This window comes from Myotis myotis, unplaced genomic scaffold (genome assembly GCF_014108235.1).
Source record: "Myotis myotis isolate mMyoMyo1 unplaced genomic scaffold, mMyoMyo1.p scaffold_m19_p_1, whole genome shotgun sequence".
NCBI classification, from domain to species: domain Eukaryota; kingdom Metazoa; phylum Chordata; class Mammalia; order Chiroptera; family Vespertilionidae; genus Myotis; species Myotis myotis.
In genome coordinates this window covers 7480708-7501821 of record NW_023416313.1, presented here as the reverse complement: position 1 = coordinate 7501821, position 21114 = coordinate 7480708, and the positions used below count along the sequence as shown (strand labels likewise).

General features: G+C 43.4%; 1 protein-coding gene across 3 annotated transcripts in view; it reads right to left on the bottom strand.

Moving 5' to 3' along the window:
* Positions 1–21114, bottom strand: part of C1QTNF7 (C1q and TNF related 7) — a 95791-nt gene that overhangs the window by 4642 nt on the left and 70035 nt on the right. For 2 of the 3 annotated variants that reach the window (XM_036329114.1, XM_036329124.1), the window contains exon 2: positions 7273–7518. In XM_036329114.1, the coding sequence (XP_036185007.1) occupies positions 7273–7518 (246 nt within the window). Of the gene's footprint in view, positions 1–7272; positions 7519–15155; positions 15354–21114 lie in introns of those variants that run through there. The other variant, XM_036329118.1, reaches the window with a different exon arrangement.

Genomic DNA, 21114 nt, shown 5'->3' with positions numbered 1-21114 from the left:
TCTAATATCTCCCTGTACACCACATTAAGAGTGAAAACACTTTCAGAGTGCTTAACTAATTTCCCTTGTGTTGAAGTACTTAGAACTTTAAATGTAACATCACATAGTCTTCAAACTCAAGAGAAAGCAACATGTAACTGACCATGTGCAAAAACAGGTTCAGGTAGGAACATACCTACTCTGTCTAGAGTTTGTCCTTGTGATTTATTAATAGTCATCACAAATGCTGGCATCACGGGAAACTGTCGTCGAATCAATTTAAATGGGAGGCCAGTGTCAGATGGGACAAATTAATTCTTGGAATCAGAACAGCCTCTCCCTCTGCAGATCCTGTTAATACTTCAGCTTCGATAATGTTAGGTCATAATCTTTTGATAATAAAATCTGGTACCATTACAAAGAACCCATTTACTATTGAGATTTCTCAATAGCATGATGATTGCACCCACTTTAAATTTTAATTTATGACACAGCATTCCCGAAGGAGTAATACTATTCAGAAATTCCATGGGGAAATTTCCCTTTGTTTCTTTGTTATGGGGTGGGGCCACAACATTAGTAACAAAGAAACAGAATTAAAACTTTATTGTGGGGAGCTGCTACAGTGTTTTGGACAGTTTCAAGCCTTGGACTGATGAGAGGGCACAGTCCTCTCATTGCCACGTGCAAGTTCCAGCTTGGAGGGCAGGACCCTCCCAGCACAATTATAGCCAACAGCTGTAATTGTAAGCTTGAACCTATGGTCCAAACACGTGGCCCCACGTGCCTGAGTGATGTGGGCTTGATAGAGTTCAGGTGCATGTAGTTGAGTAGGATTGAAACCCAGGAGAATGTTTGTAAACATCTTGGTCATGCCCTTACTTTGCTTCGTAGCATCTGCTATAAAATAAAGGCATGGCTGTGGGAGTGGTCGCTGTCTCTCAGAGAAGCAGTGTCCCACCAAGACCTGGCTTTCATTCTCTTGTCTGTCTTTTCTAAGCCTTTCAGCCGCTCCACTCAGGTTCACCCCGTGCTGGTGCGTCACTCTTTAGAAAGATCTGCCTCCACCATCCCAGGGCGCGTTCCTGCCTCAAACTCTGCCCTTAAAGGAAACAGGTCCGGGAAACAGCTTGGGGGAGGGCGCAGCCATTGCCAAGACAACCCCTGTAGGACTGACTTCCTTCCGCTCGGTCGCTGTTCATCTGTATGTGACGAATACCACCCATGGTTTTTATATAAGTAGATTATATTGTGATCTGCAAATATGGGTCTTAGCTAAGTCCATAAATATCCAAAACCATATAATAATCCAGAATTATCTATTTCATGAGGGGTGTCTAGTGTTATTTGAAGATATTTATGTGGATGTGCATTCAAATTACATTAAATGTTAATAATATGAGACAACAGTAATTGCTATCGACCAGTGAAGGAGACAAATATTTCAGTAGAAAATGTATAATCCTATCTAATAATAGACAAACATGGTAATTAACCATACCTCTGACATGCTTCCCATTGGCTAATCAGGGCGATATGCAAATTAACTGCCAACCAAGATGGCGGCTGGCAGCCAGGCAGCTGAAGCGAACAGGAGGCTTGCTTGCTCCAGTGAAGGAGGAAGCCAAGGTTCCCCGCCTGCCGCTGCTGGGCTCTGAGCTTGCACTCTAAGAAACAATGTTGCAATTATAGAAGCTAAACAAACCCCATGCTTTCAGCCAGCCGGCCTAGCTGGAGTTGCAACAGTGTTTCAATTATAGAAGCCAAACAAACCCAGATACCTGCTTTCAGCAGCTGAGGTCTCAGAGCTGGAGCCGAGCCTCAGAACTAAAGCTGGCTCTCAGCTCCAGTGACAGCCATAGAAGGTAAATAAATCCCAGAATAAAAAAAAAAGAAAAAAAGGAGAGGTTGGGAGCTTCAGTCACCTGCCAGCCTGAAAAGGGCCCTCAGCCCCTCACCCAGACTGGCCAGGCACCCCAGTGGGGACCCCCACCCTGAAGGGGGTGTGACCAGCTGCAAACAGCCATCATCCCCTAATCCAGACTAACCAGGCACCCAAATGGGACCCCCACCATGATCCGGACACCCTTCGGGGCAAACCAGCCGGCCCCCACCCATGCACTAGGCCTCTATCCTATATAGTAAAAGGGTAATATGCCTCCCAGCACCGGAATCAGCAGAGCCGAGAGGCCTCCCGGCACTGGGATCAGTGGAGCCACGAGGCCTTCTGGCACCAAGATCAGCGGGGCCTCCTAGCACCAGGATCAGAAGAGCAGCGAGGCCTCACTGCCCCGGTGTCAAGCGGAGCCGCGAGGCCTCCCAGCACTGGGATCAGCGGAGCCACGAGGCCTCCTGGCCCCTGGAGCAGCGTGACAGGGGGCAGAACCCAAAGCCCCTGATCGCCCTTCAGCTCTCTGTGTGACAGGGGGCGGGGCCACAACCTCCCTATCTGCCCTGCTCTGTTCGTGACAGGGGAAGGCGCCCCAACCCCCTGATCGGCCCTGCTCTGTGTGTGACAGGGGGCAGCTCCCCAATCCCCCCATGGGCCCTGCTCTGTGTATGATGAGGTGGAGCTGCAACCTCCCCATTGGCCCTGCCCTGAGTGTGACAGGGGGGAGCTCCTCAACCCCCTGATCGGCCCTGTTCTGTGCGTGACAGGGGGCAGTGCCCCAACTCCCTGATCAGCTCTGCTCTGTGTGTGACAGGGGGTGGTGTTGCAACCTCCCCATCGACCCTGCCTTGAGTGTGACAGGGGGCGGTGCCCCAACTCCCCAATCGGCCCTGCTCTGAGCCCGACCAGGGGCTGCACCTAAGGATTGGGCCTGCCCTCTGCCACCCGGGAGTGGGCCTAAGCCAGCAGGTCGTTATCTCCCAAGGGGTCCCAGAATGTGAGAGGGCACAAGTAGGGCTGAGGGACACCCCCCTCCCCGCCAGTGCACAAATTTTTGTGCACCGGGCCTCTAGTTAAGTATAATAAGCTCTGTGCTTGTAATTTAGGATGGGGAAATTGGTCCCAAACTATGCTTGATTCTGCATGCACTTGGTTGGGGTAAATGCTGTGGGGATGATCACCAAGAGCACATAAATGAGAAGGCCTTCATAGTGTCACTAAGTGGGAAGAGGGAAGAGAAGCTTCCAGCTGGGCTGTGACCTGTTCAGCCACATTGAAAACATGTCCCCAAAGCCCCAGGGCTCTGTTCCTGCTATTTGTCATTGTGGTGTGCTTTTCTTCATTGATCACAAAGGTGTTCTTACTTTTCCTGTCTTAGCTGTCATATATCCTTATGCACGGGCATGTGGATATTGGATTGAAATAATCTCAGGTTGGGAAAGTACTTTTATTTTTAAATCTCCATTTTTCCCATTTGTAACATTATTGTTATTGCTGATTACAATAATTGCTAAAAGGGTTATGGTGGATAGTAAGTATTAAATGTAAAATTTCTGATACATAGGTATAGTAAGTTCTTAGTAAATGGTTATGATGATAATGATGATGATAATGATGATGATGATTACATACAGGTTGGGGTAAAAGTAGGTTTACAGTTGTGAGTATGCAAAACATGGCTTATTCTTGTATTATTTTTTTAAATTATTGCATTATTTTCTATACAAACAGCTGTAAACCTACTTTTGCCCCACCTGGTATTGTGATTGTGTTTTTCTATATTAGACCCCCATATCCAAATGTTTGCTTATTGAGGCAAGGACAATGTCATATTCAGGTTTGTGTTCTCTGTGTCTGGAACCATGTTTTCAATGAGGAGCAATTTCACATCACCTACCAAAGGAGCGTTGGGAATGTCTGGAGACATTTTTGTTATCACAATTGTGGGGGTGACCCTCGTATGCAGTGGGAACCTGCTGAAGGTCATACAGTGCACAGGATAGTCATCCACAGTAAGTAATTATTCAGCCCAAAATGTCATTAGGGTGGAGGTTATGAAACACTGGTCTAGAACAATCCTGAGTAGCAATAGATATGCAAAAAGCTTGTGGAGTGAATAACGCATGAGTGGATGGATGAATAAATGGATTGATGAATATGGGGGTGTAGTTGGCCACATGCATGGTTAAAATTGGAGCAATCATGAGCATTTGATTTAATCTGAATGCATATTCATAAACATCTTTAAATAACAATAGAACTAGCTTATAAGACAGATCACTCATTTCTAATTAATTATGTAGCTTTGGATAATCATAAACTTAGCTATGACTCATATTTGCAGATCACGACGTCACATGCAATAGCAGCTAACATTTCCTGAGTGCTTACCACATGACACTTATTCTATTGAATGTTTTACATGTATTATTGTCCTTAATCTTCACCATCACCCTTACTACCCCCTATTTACAAATGAGAACACTGAGGCTCAAAGAGGCTATTTGCCCAATGATTCTAAGCAGTAACCAAAGGAGCCAAGATTTCAGCCTACTAGGTGTACCAGTTAATAATGCGGATTTTGTAATCAAAGAAAACAAAATAATTTCAAGAGAAACATCAAAAGTGCTTTATTCAAAGTAATATCCATCGCTAGCCACACATTTCTCTCTTCTTTCAGGTAATTTGTGGATACCGTTTCAATAGAACTTTTTTTGTTTTGAGGCAAACCATTCAGAGACCCAATTTTCCACTTCTTCGTACATTTTGAAGTGCTGCTCAGAAAGTGCGTGTGCCATCGGTCGGAACAAGTGGTCATCTGAAGGAGCAAGGCCTGGTGAATATGGTGGTGGGTTCATACTTCCCAGGCAAGATCTTTTAATGTGTCCCTAACTGGTTTTGAAGTGTGTGATCGTGCATTATCATGAAGCAAAGTTACTTTGCAGTGTCTTCTGGCACATTCTGGTTGTTTCACGACCAAAGTGCGGTTCAAATTGATTATTTGTTGTCACTAGCGACCAGTATTAACGGTTTCATCTGGTTTTAGAAGCTCATAATACACCACACTTTCCTGATCCCACAAAATGCAGAGCATTGTCTTCTTTCCAAAGCAATTTGGCCTTACATACAGTCAATGTTGATGGTTGACCTGGATTCTGTGAGTTTGGGATTCTCAAAATAAATCCACTTTTCATCACCAGTCACAATTCAAGGCAAAAAAGACTTTCTTTCATGCTGTTGAAGCAACATTTTACTGATTACTTTTCGGTTTTCCATTTGTCTTTCATTCAGTTGATGTGGCACCCATTTTCCTTCCTTTAAAATCTTTCCCATGGATTGTAAATAGTAGAAAATTGTTTGCTGAGCAACGTTTAATCTTTCTGCAAGTTGTTTTTGAGTTTGACACGCATCTTCACCCAATCATGCTTGTAGTTGTTGGTCTTCAAACTTTTTTGGTTGACATGGATGTTCTTTGTCTTTCACATCAAAATCATCACTTTTAAAGCATTTAAACCAGCGTTCACAAGTATCTTGAGATGGAACATGTTCACCATAAGCTTCCCGAAGTATACATAACTTTTTCTTCACAATAAAGTAATGAATTAAAACTTTCTGCAAATGCTCTTCTTTTTGGCACAAAATTCAACATTTTTTGTTTTGTTTTGTTTTGGTTTTTAATTTTTAATTTTAAATTTTGTTTTATTGCTTAAAGTATTACAAAGAATATTACATATGTCTCCTTCCTCACCCCCTTGGCATTCCCCTGGCCTCCCTCCTCCCCCCCCCCCAGTGTCTTGTGTCCATTGGTTATGCTTATATGCATGCATACAAGGCCTCCGGTTGATCTCTTACCCCCCCCCCCCAACGCTCCCTGGGGTTCCCACTGTAGTTTGACAGTCTGTTCAATGCTGCTCTGCCTCTGTATCTATTTTTGTTCATCAGTTAAAAGAAGGAATTCTTACCAATTTCAACAGCATGGATGGAACTGGAGAGCATTATGCTAAGTGAAATAAGCCAGTCAATGAAAGAAAAATACATGATCTCACTCATTTATGGATAATAAATTTAACATTTTTAAGCATAAAAATATCTATGATGTTAACACCTTCAGAAAATTTGACATATGAAGTTTTGAAGCTTGTCAATACAACAAAATAGCATACATATCAAATCGCGTATATATCAACATGTGTAACTCCATCTATTGAAAAAAATCCGCATTATTAACTGGTATACCTAGTAAGTTTTTCTGACTCCAATGGATGTTTGTGTAATCACTACATTACTGCTTCCAGGCATAGCAAACTAAAAGTGTTGGTAATACCCAACTATGATCTTTGTGTTACTAAGGACATTCTTGATCATGACACAGTAAGTTGTGTCATGCTGTTGTACGAAAACGTTTGAAAGATAAGATTGAAGCTCCCAATTAACAGTTCTTTATCTGATGTTGAATTTTCACCTAAAAATCCTTTATCTAATATTGGACAATATTCATGCACTTGGTAGCTACTGATTTGCCAAATATTTTCTACATGACAAATTCAGAAATGAATAAGTAGCCAGTAATTTGCATATATATATTATATTGTTTCATATAACAGCACTAAGTGAAGTGCAATGACTAGAGAGAGACACACTTCTTAGATCTATTGACATTTTGTGCCCATCTTTTGTCCCAACTTTTGGGTGAACACGGTCTCTCTAGAATTTTAATCCATTTTACTCTGAAGGGCTGGCAAATCTGGCAAGCTTCCTGGGAAAACTTATTTGTGGGGGGGGGGGGAGTGAAAATTACTGAAAGACTAGGGGACATTGTGTTGCTGTAAAGAGCTATAAGAAACCTATTTTTTCTCGCTTTTACAGGACAGAGAGATGAACCAGGAAATGTAGGCTACACGTTACTACTGTCATTTCATCTTTGGAAAAAACCCTCTGGAACCCCTTTATGTTCAGGATATTAGTGCAGAGCAGGGAGAATCAGGCTTTTGGCTCCTAATTCTGCCTCTGCTTTACCTCCCCTCCTGTTCATCTCTCTGTCCATCCATCACGCCCTCTTGCATGCAGGCATTACCTGCTGGATGTACCAGCCCCAGTGGTCATAGGCATCTGATGTTGGAATCCAGCTCTGCTCTTCCTTCGCTAGTAATTCATCTGATTGTGGCATTGCTCAGTGTTCCCACCTATAAAATGTGATGACGTCCCCCTGAAAGAGTCGTCATTACAATAAAACGAGAATGCATGTAGTCTAGAGCAGTGTCTGAAGCATAGTCAACACGCAATAAATTGTTATGTTTGATGAAAGTGAAACAGAGGAGGGATTTAGAGAAAGCAACAAAGAAAGGGAATAGTTTTCAGGGAGGGTGAAGGAGGGGGGCTTTTTGAGCCTCATCGTTCATTACCTGCAGCCCCCTTTTCGCCTTTCTCTCCTTTCCTGCCGTCTCTCCCATCTCGTCCTGGAAGACCGATCCGACCGTGGGGTCCAGGGGAGCCACTTGCTCCAGGAGGGCCAGGAGGGCCAGGTAAGCCAGGGATGCTACAGATATATCTTGGGGCGTAGCTCTCTCCTTTGAACTGATTACCTCGAGGTTGTCCACTTACACAAATGGCAAAACTTGTAACATAGAGCAAGACAAACATCTTTGACTCTGCAAGAAAAACACACAGATATAAAGGCACCCTCTCAGGTGGGACTTCGGATGTAATGGAACATGAGAATGAGCATTTGCAATATGTCACTTCAGTGCTCAACTTCTCATGACTATAAAAACACACTGTTCATACTCATAATTCCATTAGAAACTATCAACTCATTACTAATAGAGAATTCTCAGTGTACCACGCAGGGTTGGTAGAGATAAAGGATTGATTTAAAAATTTCAAAATAGCCCTAGCTTGTTTGGCTCAGTGGATAGAGCCTTGGCCTAAAGACTGAAGGGTCCCACATTTGATTCTGATCAAGGACACGTATCTCGGGTCAGGGCACATGTGGGAGGCAACCAAATGATGTGTCTCTCTCAGATGGATGTTTTTCTCGGTCTCTCCCTCTTCCTTCCACTCTCTCTGAAAATCAAAGGAAAAGTATCCTCAGGTGAGGATTAACATAAAAATAAAATAAACTACCCTCCATAAAGGAAAGGGAAAATTTGCTTAAAAAATTAAAAAAATATATAAAAAATAAAAATTTCAAAATAAATCCCTTTGTTGCATATTTTCTGCAGGGATCAATGATAGACTTTGCTAAATAATGATTTCTTTTTGCCAAAGTAATGCATTTTTTTGAAAATTAGAGATACAAATGAATAATTTAAACATGAATGTTATTCTCACCACCCAAAGGTAATTATTTACATTTTGATATTGGTATCCTTCCAGTCTTTTTTTCTAAGCCATAGAGAAAAGTGATATCATATCATTCCTGCAATTCTTCAACATTTTCCACTTAACAATTTATCACAAGCATCTTCCCATGTGAAAAATTATTTATAACATTAAATAAATTGTTGGATTGGTCTCTATTACCCTTTAAGTACAGAATTCCCCATTAAAAATGTTTGTTTCCAAGTTTCTGCCAATGTAAACACAATGCTAGGATCCTTATATAGAATCTTTGCATGCATCCCTAGTTGTTTTCTTAATATTTCTAGGCTTTGTAAAGCAAGAGAAAGAAAGTGTTCTTTTCAGGAAAACCATGTTTTTCACCAAATAATCATGTGTAATGCCAATTAGTGTTAATTTGAATACTCTGCCTGTTCAGAGGGGGTCTCAAACTTTAATTTAAAATCTGCAGGATATGATGCCATGGTGTCCCATTTAAGCTGGCAGCAAGCACAATTAAAGACACAATTAAAGAGCCAAGTGAAACCAAAGCATGCCTAGTGCCACATGCTCAGAGTAGAACAGGCAATAGGTCTGTAGGTATGATCAGATAGAACTTGGTTTTGCCCTCCATAAGCCTGGCAGCTGAGAATGATGTATCATTTATGATCATGACATTTGGCATATGGGCTGAAGGGTGGGTGGTGTAGGCTGAGGACACCTGATTTGCTAGGCTAAATGGCCTTTAGCATCAGCAGTGTCTTGGATGCCTAATATATACTTACACAAAGTAAAACATTATACAATGTGAGAAAAGTAATCAGATAAAGTTCCTTTGTGTTTTTTTTTATCGTGGCATCGGAAAATTAACCAGGCACACTATACCATTTTTATGGTACCCATGAGGAAATTGCAACATCTTGGAATCAGACCCAGAAATTTGCCAGAGCATAGGAATGACAAACGGAGAAAAACAGTGTGCACATATGGTTTGGAACAGATCTGATTCTTAGAAATCTTATTAGTGAAAAACTGAAGCAACGTGTCCAAATATAGGCTCTGTATCCTTCACCAAATCTCCATGTTACCAATGGGCCTACCCTCCCAGACTCAAGGAGAACATCTTTGCCATGTTCTGTCTGCTTGACTGGTCACATGGCACAAACTCAAAATTAGTGATCCTGTGGGTAAGCTGGGATTAAGGCATTTTCTGAAAAGCCTAGTAGATCTGATAAAAATACAGCCTTTTCAAATGTGCCTCAGATGAAGGAAATGAAAAGAGCCTTCTAACCACACCCCCTGCCACAATTAAAACAAGATGCAATAATTACATTGCTAGTTATTCTTTCTTCTAAAAAACTGATCAGAGGAGGTTTTGGGAAGGGATTTGAAAAGATGCGTATACAATACTAGAGGCCCGGTGCACAAAAATTTGTGCACTCGTGGGGGAGGGGGGGTCCCTCAGCCGGGCCTGTGCCCTCTCACAGTCTGGGACCCCTCGGGAGATAACTACCTGCTGGCTTAGGCCTGCTCCTGGGTGGCAGAGGGCAGGCCCAATCCCTAGGTGCAGCCCCTGGTCGGGCTCAGAGCAGGGCCGATTGGGGAGTTGGGGCGCTGCCCCCTGTCATGCACAGAGCAGGGCTATTGGGAGGTTGTGATGCCACCCCCAGTCACCCTCAGGGTAGGGCTGATTGGGGGATTGGGGCACCATCCCCTGTCACACTCAAGGCAGGGTCGATGGGGAGGTTGCGGCGCCACCCCCTGTCACTCACAGAGCAGAGCCAATCAGGGGGTTGGGGCACTGCCACTGTCACACTCAGGGCAGGGCCGATGGGGAGGTTATGGCTCTACCCCGTCACACACAGAGCAGGGCCCGTGGGGGGGTGGGGTTGGGGCGCCGCACCCTGTCACACACAGAGCCGCAGGGCGATCAGGGGGTTGGGGAGCTCCCCCCTATCAGGCACAGAGCAGGGCTGATCAGGGGGTTGGGGTGCCTTCCCCTGTCACGAACAGAGCAGGGTGGATAGGGAGGTTGTGGCCCCGCCCCCTGTCACACACAGAACTGCAGGGCAATCAGGGGGTTTGGGCGCTGCCCCCTGTCACGCTGATCCTGGTGCCGGGAGGCCTCACGGCTCCGCTGATCCCGGTGCTGGGAGGCATATTACCCTTTTACTATATAGGGTAGAGGCCTGGTGCATGGGTGGGTGCCAGCTGGTTTGCCCTGAAGGGTGTCCTGGATCAGGGTGGGGGTCCCCACTGGGGTGCCTGGCCAGCCTGGGTGAGGGGATGATGGCTGTTTGCAGCTGGTCACACAGCCTTCAGGGTGGGGGTCCCCACTGGGGTGCCTGGCCAGTCTGGGTGAGGGGCTGAGGGCTGTTTTCAGGCTGGGGGTGACTGCAGCTCCCAACCGCTCCTTTTTTTCTTTTTTTTTTTGTTCTGGGCCAGCTTTAGCTTTGAGGCTTGGCTCCAACTCTTAGGCCTCCGCTGCTGAAAGTAGGTTTCTGGCCTTTGCTTACAATCTTGCGATCCTGCTGGCTGAAGCCCAGCGGACTAAAGCTGGTTTCTGGGGTTTTGTTTAGCTTCTATATTTGTTACATAGTTGCTTAGAGTTGCAGCTGAGAGGCCTGCAGTGGCAGGCGGGGAACGTTGGAGTCCTCCGTCACTGAAGCAAGCAAGTCTCATGTTAGTTTCAAGCTGCCTGGCTGTCGGCCGCCATCTTGGCTGGCAGTTAATTTGCATATTGCCCTGATTAGCCAATGGGAAGGGTAGCGGTTGTATGCCAATTACCATGTTTCTCTTTTATTAGATAGGATAGTCATAAAAAGGCTCTCCATTAGACATCCGATGGGGGGATTCCGTAGTTCAGGCCAGGAGCTGCTTCTAAGAGGAACTTGACATTATCTGGAGAAAGTTGCTCTGGGCAATGGCATCTCAGACACTTGGATGAAGAGGCTGAAAACACAAGTTAGGGGCCAGTCTGTGAAGACATGTTTGGTAAAGGTCTCAGTTATAGTGGATAGAGATAGCAGACATTTTGTTGATGTGTGTTTTGAATCTGTAAGGCAGGAATGTAGTATACAGTATTTTGTATGTATATTTTTAGTGATGGAATCCTTTATTCTTGCTAAACTAGCCATGGAAAACACTTGGAGAAATACTGAATAATTCAGTGTAAAAATTGAACTTCTAGAAAATGTATGCACAGATTGAGACCCCTTTGTAAATAGTATTTTTCCCTTCATTTAAAAAATAAAACAAATCCATGCAGATACAGTCAACCCATATTTGACAAGGGAGCCAAGAATACTCCATGGGAAAAGAGTAGTCTCTTCAGTAAATAGTGGTGGGCAAGCAATATTCACATGCAGAAGAATGAAATTGGACCACCACTAAAAGATTAACTAGAAAGGGATTAAAAAGTTAAATGTAAGACCCAAAACTGTAAAACCTATAGATGAAAACAGAAAAAAAAATCATTGAAATCGGTTTTGGCAACAATTTCTTTTTAATATGGCATGAAAAACAGCCACCAAAGCAAAAATAAACAAGTGGGACTACAGCATACTAAAAGGTTCCTGCACAGCAAAAGACACAATCAACAAAATGAAAAAGGAACATACATAATGGGAGAAAATATTTGCAAACCATGTATCCGGCAGGGCATTAATATCCCAACTATATAAGGAACTCATATAACTCGATAGCAAAAAACAACAACAAATAATCTGATGGAAAGTGGGCAAAAGATCTGAATAGACATCGTCCCAAATTAGATATACAAACTGCCAACAAGCACATGAAAAGATGCTCAGCATCACTGGTTATCAGGGAAATGCAGATAAAAAACACAGTGTGATAGAACCTCACACCTGTCAGAATGGGTATTATCAAAGAGAGGTAAGGAGTGTTGGTGAGGCTGCGGAGGCATGGGAACCCTTGTGCACTTGTGCGGCCACTATGGAAACAGTATAACAACTCAAAAACAACTCAAAACATTAAAAATAGAACCACCACATGACCCAGCCATTCCACTTCTGGTTATATGTCCAAAGGAAATGAAAACAAAATATTGAAGAGATATCTGTACTTCCATGTTCATAGCAGCATTATTCACAATAGCCCAGATGTGGAAACAACCTAAGTGTCCATTGACAGATGAATGGATAAAGAAAATGTGGTGTATACATACAGAGGAATACTAGTCAGCCATAAAAAGAAGGAAATCCTGTCATCTGTGACAAAATGAACCTTGAAAGCATTATACTAAGTGAAATGAATCAGACAAAAAGACAAATACTGTATGATATCACTTATATGTGGAATCTAAAAAGTTGAACTCATAAACACAGAGAGTAAAATGGTGGTTTTCAGGGGCCGGAGAGTGGGAGGAAGGGGAAGATAGTGGTCAAATGGTCAAACTTCCAGTTATAAGATGAATCTGTTTTAGGGATCTAACGTACATCATGGTGTCTATAATTAACAATACTGTAGTATATATTTGAAAATTACTAAGAGTAAATCTTAAATGTTGTCACTATATACACAAAATGATAATTAGGGGGGTGGATGAAAGTGTTAATTAATCTGATTGTGGTAATCATTTCACAAGAACCAGGATTATAAATCCACATGTGACTGTGTATCAAATCTTCACATTGTACCCCTTACACTTACACAATGTTATATGTCAATTATATCTCAGTAAAACTGGGGAAAAAATCTGTAGTTGTGAGAAATGTACAGTGGTGCAGCTGCTATGCAAAACAGTATGACAATTCCTCCAAAAATTTCACACAGAATTACCGTAACATCCAGAAATTCCATTTCTGGGTGTTTACCCAAAAGAAGTGAAAACCAGGACTCAAAAAAGATATTTGAACACCCATGTTCACAGCAGCGTTATTCACAACAGCCAAAAGCTGAAGCAACCCAAGTGTCTATCAACAAATGAATGGACAAACAAAACATGGTACATGCATGCAATGGGATATTACTCCACCTTCAAAAGGAACAAAATTTTCACACAAACTACAACACAGAAGAATCTTTTTTAAATTGAATTTATTGAGGTGACACCAGTTAACAAAATTATACAGGTTTCAGGTGTACAGTTCTACAACACATCATCTGTACACTATATTGCGTGTTTGCCACCCCAAGACAAGTCTCTGTCCATTTATCCCCTTTATATCCTCTTCCACTGGCTCCTACCTCCCTTCTCCCCGCAGCAATCACCACACTTGTGTCCCTGTCCATTAGCTCTTTTTCTTCTTTTTTCCTTTTGGCTCAATCCCCTCAGCCACTCTCAGCTTCCCCCTACCATTCACCCCATGACAGCTGTCAGCCTGCTATATCTATGAGTCTGTCTCTATTTTGCAAAAGAATCTTGAAGACCTTATGCTAAGACAAACGTTGTATGTTCCTGTCTCTACAAAACTGTAGAGACAGACAGTGGAATAACAATTGCCAAGTGCTGAGGGGAGGAGGAAGAGAGGAGTTAGTGTTTAACGAGCACAGAGTGTTATTTGGGGAAGATGGAAAGTTCTGGAGATGGATGGTGGTGTGATAGTTGCACAGTACTGTGATGTACTTAATGCCACAGACCTGCATGCTTAAAATGGTAAATTTTATGTTATGTAGACTTTACCATAATAAAAAATAATAAAAAATATTGAAATGGAGAAAACATAGTGGTTTTCTTATTACTCTGCTCGGTGTTTTAGAGACAACATATTCATAACCCCACACAATTTTTATTTTACAAACAAGAACATTGAGACTGAGGGCTCAGGCCCACACAGCCATAAAAATGGCTCAGGCAGGACTCGAACCAAGCTCTTTTTGTTTCCAAACATTTGAGTTCTTCCCTATATCCTGTGAGGTGAACTGTAACATTGCTTCATGACAAAGGGCTGGACTTGATTATTAAGTCAAGTTGAAAACGTGTTTTGCCTGGAAATCATTAGGAAGAGGATAGGTAACCGGGGCTGCCAAAAGGAGACATATCCTTGGCCTACAGGGGAGATTTCACAATAGCAGGCTTTTCCTTCTCTAGCTGCACGAGGAGTGGCCCTGTGAGTGAGACAGGATGAGACCTTAGGTGTTCGTGACTTCTGCTCTATGGCTCCTCACCTCTTACTGTGAGACTCCAGTTTTCCTCCCCAGAGCTGCTCCTTCCATTGGCCATGCATCACCTTCCCTTGTCCTGTCACCAAGTCTCCTATAAGACCACACACCACACTGTTATGGATATTTTTGTTGTTGTTGTTAATCTTTCCCCAAGGTTATTTTTTCCATTAATTGTTAGAGAGGGTGGAAAGGAGGGGGAGAGGCACAGAGAGAGAAACATCTATGTGAGAAAGACACATTGATTGGTTGCCTCTCGCATGCACCTCAACCAGGGCCAGGGAGGTATGTGCCCTTGACTGGGAATCAAACCTGAGACCCTTCAGTCCTCATGGCCAATGCTCTAACCACTAAGAAAACTGGCTACGGTTGTTATGGCTATTTACTTGCTTTTTCTCCACCAACATATAAACTCTGTATCACCAACATTTAAGACAAAGACTGGTCTATAATAGAGGCTCAACTAAAATTGAAAGAAGAAAAATATTCATTCATCAATATTTACTTTTATCTACAGCTTTGGCTGCCTTATGTAAAGTGCTATGATGGCACAACAGTGATAAATATTGACGTTTGTCAAACATATTGTAATGTTAAGTCCATATCGTCTTCCCAAAGACCCTTTTGTGGTAGGTTGGACGGGGAGCGGATGTCCAGAGAAGTCAGGTAACTTCTTCATGGCAACCACACCAGTGTCAGACCAGAGATTTGAACCCAAGTCTTCAGTTTCATGGAATCCTCTTAGAGAGCTATCTGCTTAATACACTCAAAAGCTACCATAATGATATGGGCATCATACCAACATTTGCCAAAATTCTCAAAGAAAGAGTAAACACCATACCTTGCTCTGGGATAGTGGGTTGCTCCAGGATTCTAAATCCACAAGAGACCGAGGATCTTTCATGAGAGCTCAGTGAGAAACTTGCTTTGGTACCAGAAAGAAAAACAGATCCAAGTTCTCAGAAATTTCCAAATAGTTGTGCTAAAAATAATGTTCTCCTTTAGTCCCAAAGAGTCGGAGGCCCTGGAAGTCATTCATCAAGTGAGGCACAAGCAGGGGTTGGTTAAAACTACAGTTTTGTTTTGACATAAACCTTATGAGCCTGCTTTTGTTGACAAAGTTTACAGGCGCCTCCATCTCTGTGTGGAATGGCCTCTTTTCCAGATTTGTTTACTTAATTTTTTCCCTCTTCATTTGTTTTCCACTGTGGGGATGTTTCAGGGGAAAAAAAAATTACTCACTGACTGGAAATTAGTTGTTAACTTAGAAAGAAGTGTCACTTTCTATGTGAGAATTTTTAAGGTAGAGCATTCAGATTCTGGACATGGGGTGGTGTCTCAGGGAACAAAAAGGAGATTTGTCCCTGTTCTGATAAACATGGCAGAAAAATGGCCCCTCATTCTACATGCTGCAAAATGCAACAGAGTTATGAGTAGGGCACTGATGTTTTCTTTGTTTTCTGATAAATGGACAAATAATTGGGTATTCTTAACAGACTAATATGTCTTTGTTTTTGTAGAGAACTGACAGTAACAACTCAATGGGCAGAATGGTTCTTCAGATCCTATGACCACTTGTCTTTGATGCAATCAATTTCTTTGTTTACTTCTGATAGGTACTTATATCTCCTTAGCAACAGCACTATGTAATCCATGATGTCATTTATGGAAATGAAGTGACTGAAAAATCTTGTTTTCATCTTACTTTCTCCATCATTCTTCTCAAGCAACTGCAAACTCTAATAGTTAGGGAAGTGCACTCTGACCACGAATTTGACCAAGAAGCTCAGTGGACTTTGCATTCCCATAAGCTTCATTTTGTCTTTGCTATCCACCCTCTCATCCTGAGGAAACTGTCTTTTGAATTTGTTGGCCGTTCAAAATTTGAGTGCCATCATAGGGTGGTAAAAGCATAAACAAAGAAGTGGGGCACAGATTTTCACTAAATTAATGTAAGACCTTTTTTATTTCTTAATTAAGTAAAATTGACATTGTAACATCGTATAAGTTGAAGCTGTACAGAGTACCACCTTGAAAAAAAATTAGATATTATAATATGATTGCCATTGTAGTGTTTATACCACATTTCACAATTAGAGTACAATATTATTATCTATATTCATTATACTGTGCATTAGGTCCTTATGGCTAATCACTACTCATTACAAGTTAGTACCCTTAAACACCATCCACCTTATCCTTGTGTCCTCATCCCATGGTAAGCTACAGAGTAGGACCTTAATCTCTGCTTTTTTTTTTTTCCTCATTCTCAAAATAAAACTGTTTTTTTTTTTTTATTACTTCTAGGTTTCCTCACAATTCTTAATAGTCTCTAACAAAGTGCTTGTGCCAGATGGGATAGAATTTAAGAAAATGGTTTCAGCCACTTCTATGCATATAGTCATAGAAGTCTTCTGGAAGGAGATTTTTATTGTTATTGAGAGAAGTCACACCAATGGCTTTTCGTGCTGTACATCAAAGGAGGAACTTGGGAGTGGCTCCGTGAAGGTTTTTCCTCTCAGGTACCCTTGGCTAGAGAGGGGTTAAGATTATTTGCTTAAAGCATCTAGGACCTTTGGAAAGAAAGAAAGCAGGGTGCAACTTTTTCTCTCCATGATGCAAATGTAGGGAAATTAGTAATAGACAGTAGGATTGGCCTGTTTCAAAGCCTACTGTGAAGTATAACACTATAGAGCACAGAGTGGAACTGACCAGGAGGTAAAGAGACCTAAAGGAATCTGGAACGGCCAGCTTGGGTACATATATGAATGAGGCTGAAACTAACTGCTTTCAGATCTTCTGTCATAGCAGCTGTCCTTTGCAGGATGGTTGAACACATGATGGTGAATTGAAAATCATTACATTAGTAGTGGGGTAATAAGGGATTAATCCTGGGTCATTGAGAGCATCCCCTAGCAATGGACAAGCATCTACTGGGTTGTGCATGAGTAGTGTCACCATTTGGTGGCAGCTAAAGCAACAGGGAGAGTAGGCAATGAAAGGTTTTGCTTTCCACTTTCTACCTGAAGAGCCTCTACTGACCCCTGAAGTATGTTCAACCAGAGAGAGCCAGCATTTAAAGATCTGGGGCACATAGCAGGCATGGCAGCCAGGAGAGAACCATGAAAAGAGCACTTATTAAGTAAAAGTACTTTGGTCATGTTTTTCTAATTCTCCTACTCCTTGATCTGACTATAGACATGCCTAAAGTGGAAGGAGGGGTAGGATTGGGAGAAGATTGAAAAAGCATAGCATATCCTGAGCTAAAGAAGTACAAGGGAAACACGCTTTATATTGGATGTAAAATTGAAGTTTTGACTTATATTTATATTTTTAATATCTGAAAATAAGTCACAATTGACTAGTAAGATGGTTCGTGTAACTGAAAATGACCAGAAAGGTAAGGAATTTGCCTGAGATGTCATGAAAGGGCAGGCAAGAAAGACCCAACAGAATTTGACTAGAAGAATTGATAGGAGAAAAATGAGGTTGTTTCTTATTTATATCCTATTAAGGACAGATGAGACACCATTTGGTAAATTCAGTAAACTCTGGAGAGTGTTCTAATCCTATCTAATAATAGACAAACATAGTAATTAACCATACCTCTGACATGCTTCCAATTGGCTAATCAGGGCAATATGCAAATTAACTGCCAACCAAGATGGTGGCCGGCAGCCAGGCAGCTGAAGTGAACAGGAGGCTTGCTTGCTCCAGTGATGGAGGAAGCCAAAGTTCCCCGCCTGCGGCCGCCCAGCTCTGACCTGCACTCTAAGCAACTATGTTGCAATTATAGAAGCTAAACAAACCCCAGAAACCTGCTTTCAGCCAGCTGGGCCTCAGAGCTGGAGTTGCAACAATGTTTCAATTATAGAAGCTAAACAAAGCCCAGATACCTGCTTTCAGCAGCCGAGGTCTCAGAGCTGGAGCCAAGCCTCAGAGCTTAATGTGGCTCTCAGTTCCGTGACAGCCATAGAAGGTAAATAAATCCCAGAATAAAAAGAAAAAAGAAAAAAAGGAGAGGTTTGGAGCTTCAGTCACCTGCCAGCCTGAAAACGACCCTCAGCCCCTCACCCAGACTGGCCAGGCACCCCAGTGGGGACCCCCACCCTGAAGGGTGTGTGACCAGCTGCAAACAGCCATCATCCCCTCATGCAGGCTGGCCAGGCACCCAAGCGGGACCCCCACCCTGATCCGGGACACCCTTCAGGGCAAACCAGCCAGCCCCCACCTGTGCACCAGGCCTCTATCCTATATAGTAACAGGGTAATATGCAAACTGACCCTAACAGCAGAAGGACTGAGAATGACTGGTCACTGTGACACACACTGACCACCAGGGGGCAGATGCTCAATGCAGGAGCTGCCCTCTGGTGGTCAGGGCGCTCTCACATGGGAGGAGCTCTGCTCAGCCACAAGCCAGGCTGATGGCTTCCAGTACAGTGGTGGTGGTGGGAGCTTCTCCTGCCTCCTCAGCAGCGCTAAGGATGTCCGACTGCAGTTTAGGCCTGCTCCCCACTGGCAAGTGGACATCCCCCGAGGGCTGCCGGGCTGCCAGAGGGATGTCTGATTGCCATCTTAGGCCCAATCCCCCGGGGAGCAGGCCTAAGCCAGCAGGTGGTCATCCCCTGAGGGGTCCCAGACTGCGAGAGGGCACAGGCTGGGCTGAGGGACCCCTCTCCCCCCCAAGTGCACAAATTTTTGTGCACCGGGCCTCTAGTGTAAAATAAAGGGTGTTATGGGAATGTTTAGTGGAGAGACTTAGTTGAGACTATGATTCGAGTTTGCCTAAAGAAAAGACATCTGACCTGAAATAGGAAAACAGGAATAGGCATTAACCAGGAAGAGGGGTGGGAAAACACCTTCAGGCTGAGGAAATGCCATATGCAAAGGCCCTTTGGTAGAATGATTTTGAAAGAAGGTCTTTCATTGAAAGGAGCAAAAGAGAACATGTGTCTGGAAGGAAGATGTGCCTGAACCAGGCAGGCAAGACTCTTCTGGCCATGGGAGGTTCTGATTTTGATCCTGTGGGTAGTAGTGATACCACTGTAATTAACTAACTTATTAATTAATTAAAAGGAAAGGAGCAAAGGAAAGCCCAAATAATATAGGCAGAAAGCTGTAGTTTAACACTCCTCAGGTCGGTCCCTTGAAGATCCTGGGGAAGAGACTGGACAAAGAAAGAACAGACACATGCCCAGAAAAGTCTAAATGACGTAAAGAGGGTGCTTGTCTGTTAGTCATACCTGGGAATAGGTCATTGGTCAGAATAGGCATAGCCACTGCAAGGGTGTGAAATCGGAGACACATAAGTTTCTAAACAAACGGAGTTCCCTTTCTTGGCCTTCTTGATCACTTGGGACATTTGTTGCAGGAGGTGTACTAAAGGATTACAACTAGCCTGGTGCTCTGCTAGACTCAGTTTCACCATGGAATGGAAATTCTGGACACTGGCTTCACTTTCAGCTCTGCTGTATCCCAGCTGCACCTTTTTTCAGGACTGGCTTAAGTGAAACGGGCCTTTATAAATGGAGGAACATAACTACACAAATAAAAATCACTTAGTCTCCCATGCCAGTCTAAGAAAATTCTTTTCCTCAAGTAATTGTAAGAACTCCATTCCCACTAACAACAGAGAGATTCCACCTGTGCAATTCTTCAATAACAGAAGGGCCCCCTGAAAGGCTGTGAGTGGGATGTTATGGGTCATATTGTCATCTACCCCTCAACCCTAGTTCGCTTACAATAATGAAGATGATATAAGTAGAGGTGATACATGTTTCCACTTTCCTGGCTTTTCAAGGTGAGTTCAATAAGATATAAAGACTCAGTTTGGTTTCTGAACAGCATCTGCTTTCATCGTAGGGCAAGATGTGAGTCCTTATGAGAAAAGTAGTTGGTGTATTTTTAAAAAAAGAAAATTCACCCATTCATCACATGAACAAATGTCATATTTCCCTACTATATGCCAGATCCTGCCTAGGCCCTGGAGATAAAAAGTTCAAAGAGGAAGAGAGTCTCCCCAGGCACCTGGGGCTCCCATGCCAGGGGGATTTTACATCCTTAGGGAAAGAGGAAACCTCAGAGTCATCAGCCTGATTTTCCATTATGTACATGGGAAAACAGATTCCAGTGAGAATTATTTGCCTAAAGGCCAATTTATAAACAACACCATAATTAGATCTTGGGTCTCTTCTATTATTTCCAAGACTAGAGGCCCAGTGCATGAAAATTCATGCACTTCAGGGGGGGTTTCTCAGCCCAGCCTGGCCCTCTCTCACAGCCTGGGAGCCTTCAGAGGCAGGAGGCAACCAGGCGATCAGTGGAAGGCAACACCCCCATCACACCTCTGCTGCTGCCACTGCCAGCAGCACAAGCCTTGGCTGGCCTGGGTTACCTGAGTCTTGGGAGGCCCTGGGCAGCTGGGCAGCTGACATCTGAGGCTTGCCTGCACCTTGGGCCTGCCCTGAGCGGCTGGGCAGCAAACATCCGAGGCTTGCCTGTGCCTCGGGTCAGCCCTAGGCAGCTGGGCAGCTGACATTTGAGCTTGCCTGTGCCCCGGGCATCGGTCGGGCAGTCGACATCCAAGGCTTACCTGCACCTTGGGCCGGCCCTGGGCAGCTGGGGGGCTGAGGGTGGGTCTGGCCGCACCTTGTGCCTGCCACTCCCCTGGCTGGGCTGATAGGACTAGGGGACTCTGGCAGGGCTAAGGGGACTGTGTGCCACCATCTTGTGGCTATGGGCACCACCATCTTTGTGACAGCATGATGGTTAATTTGCATATTTCTTCTTTATTAGGTA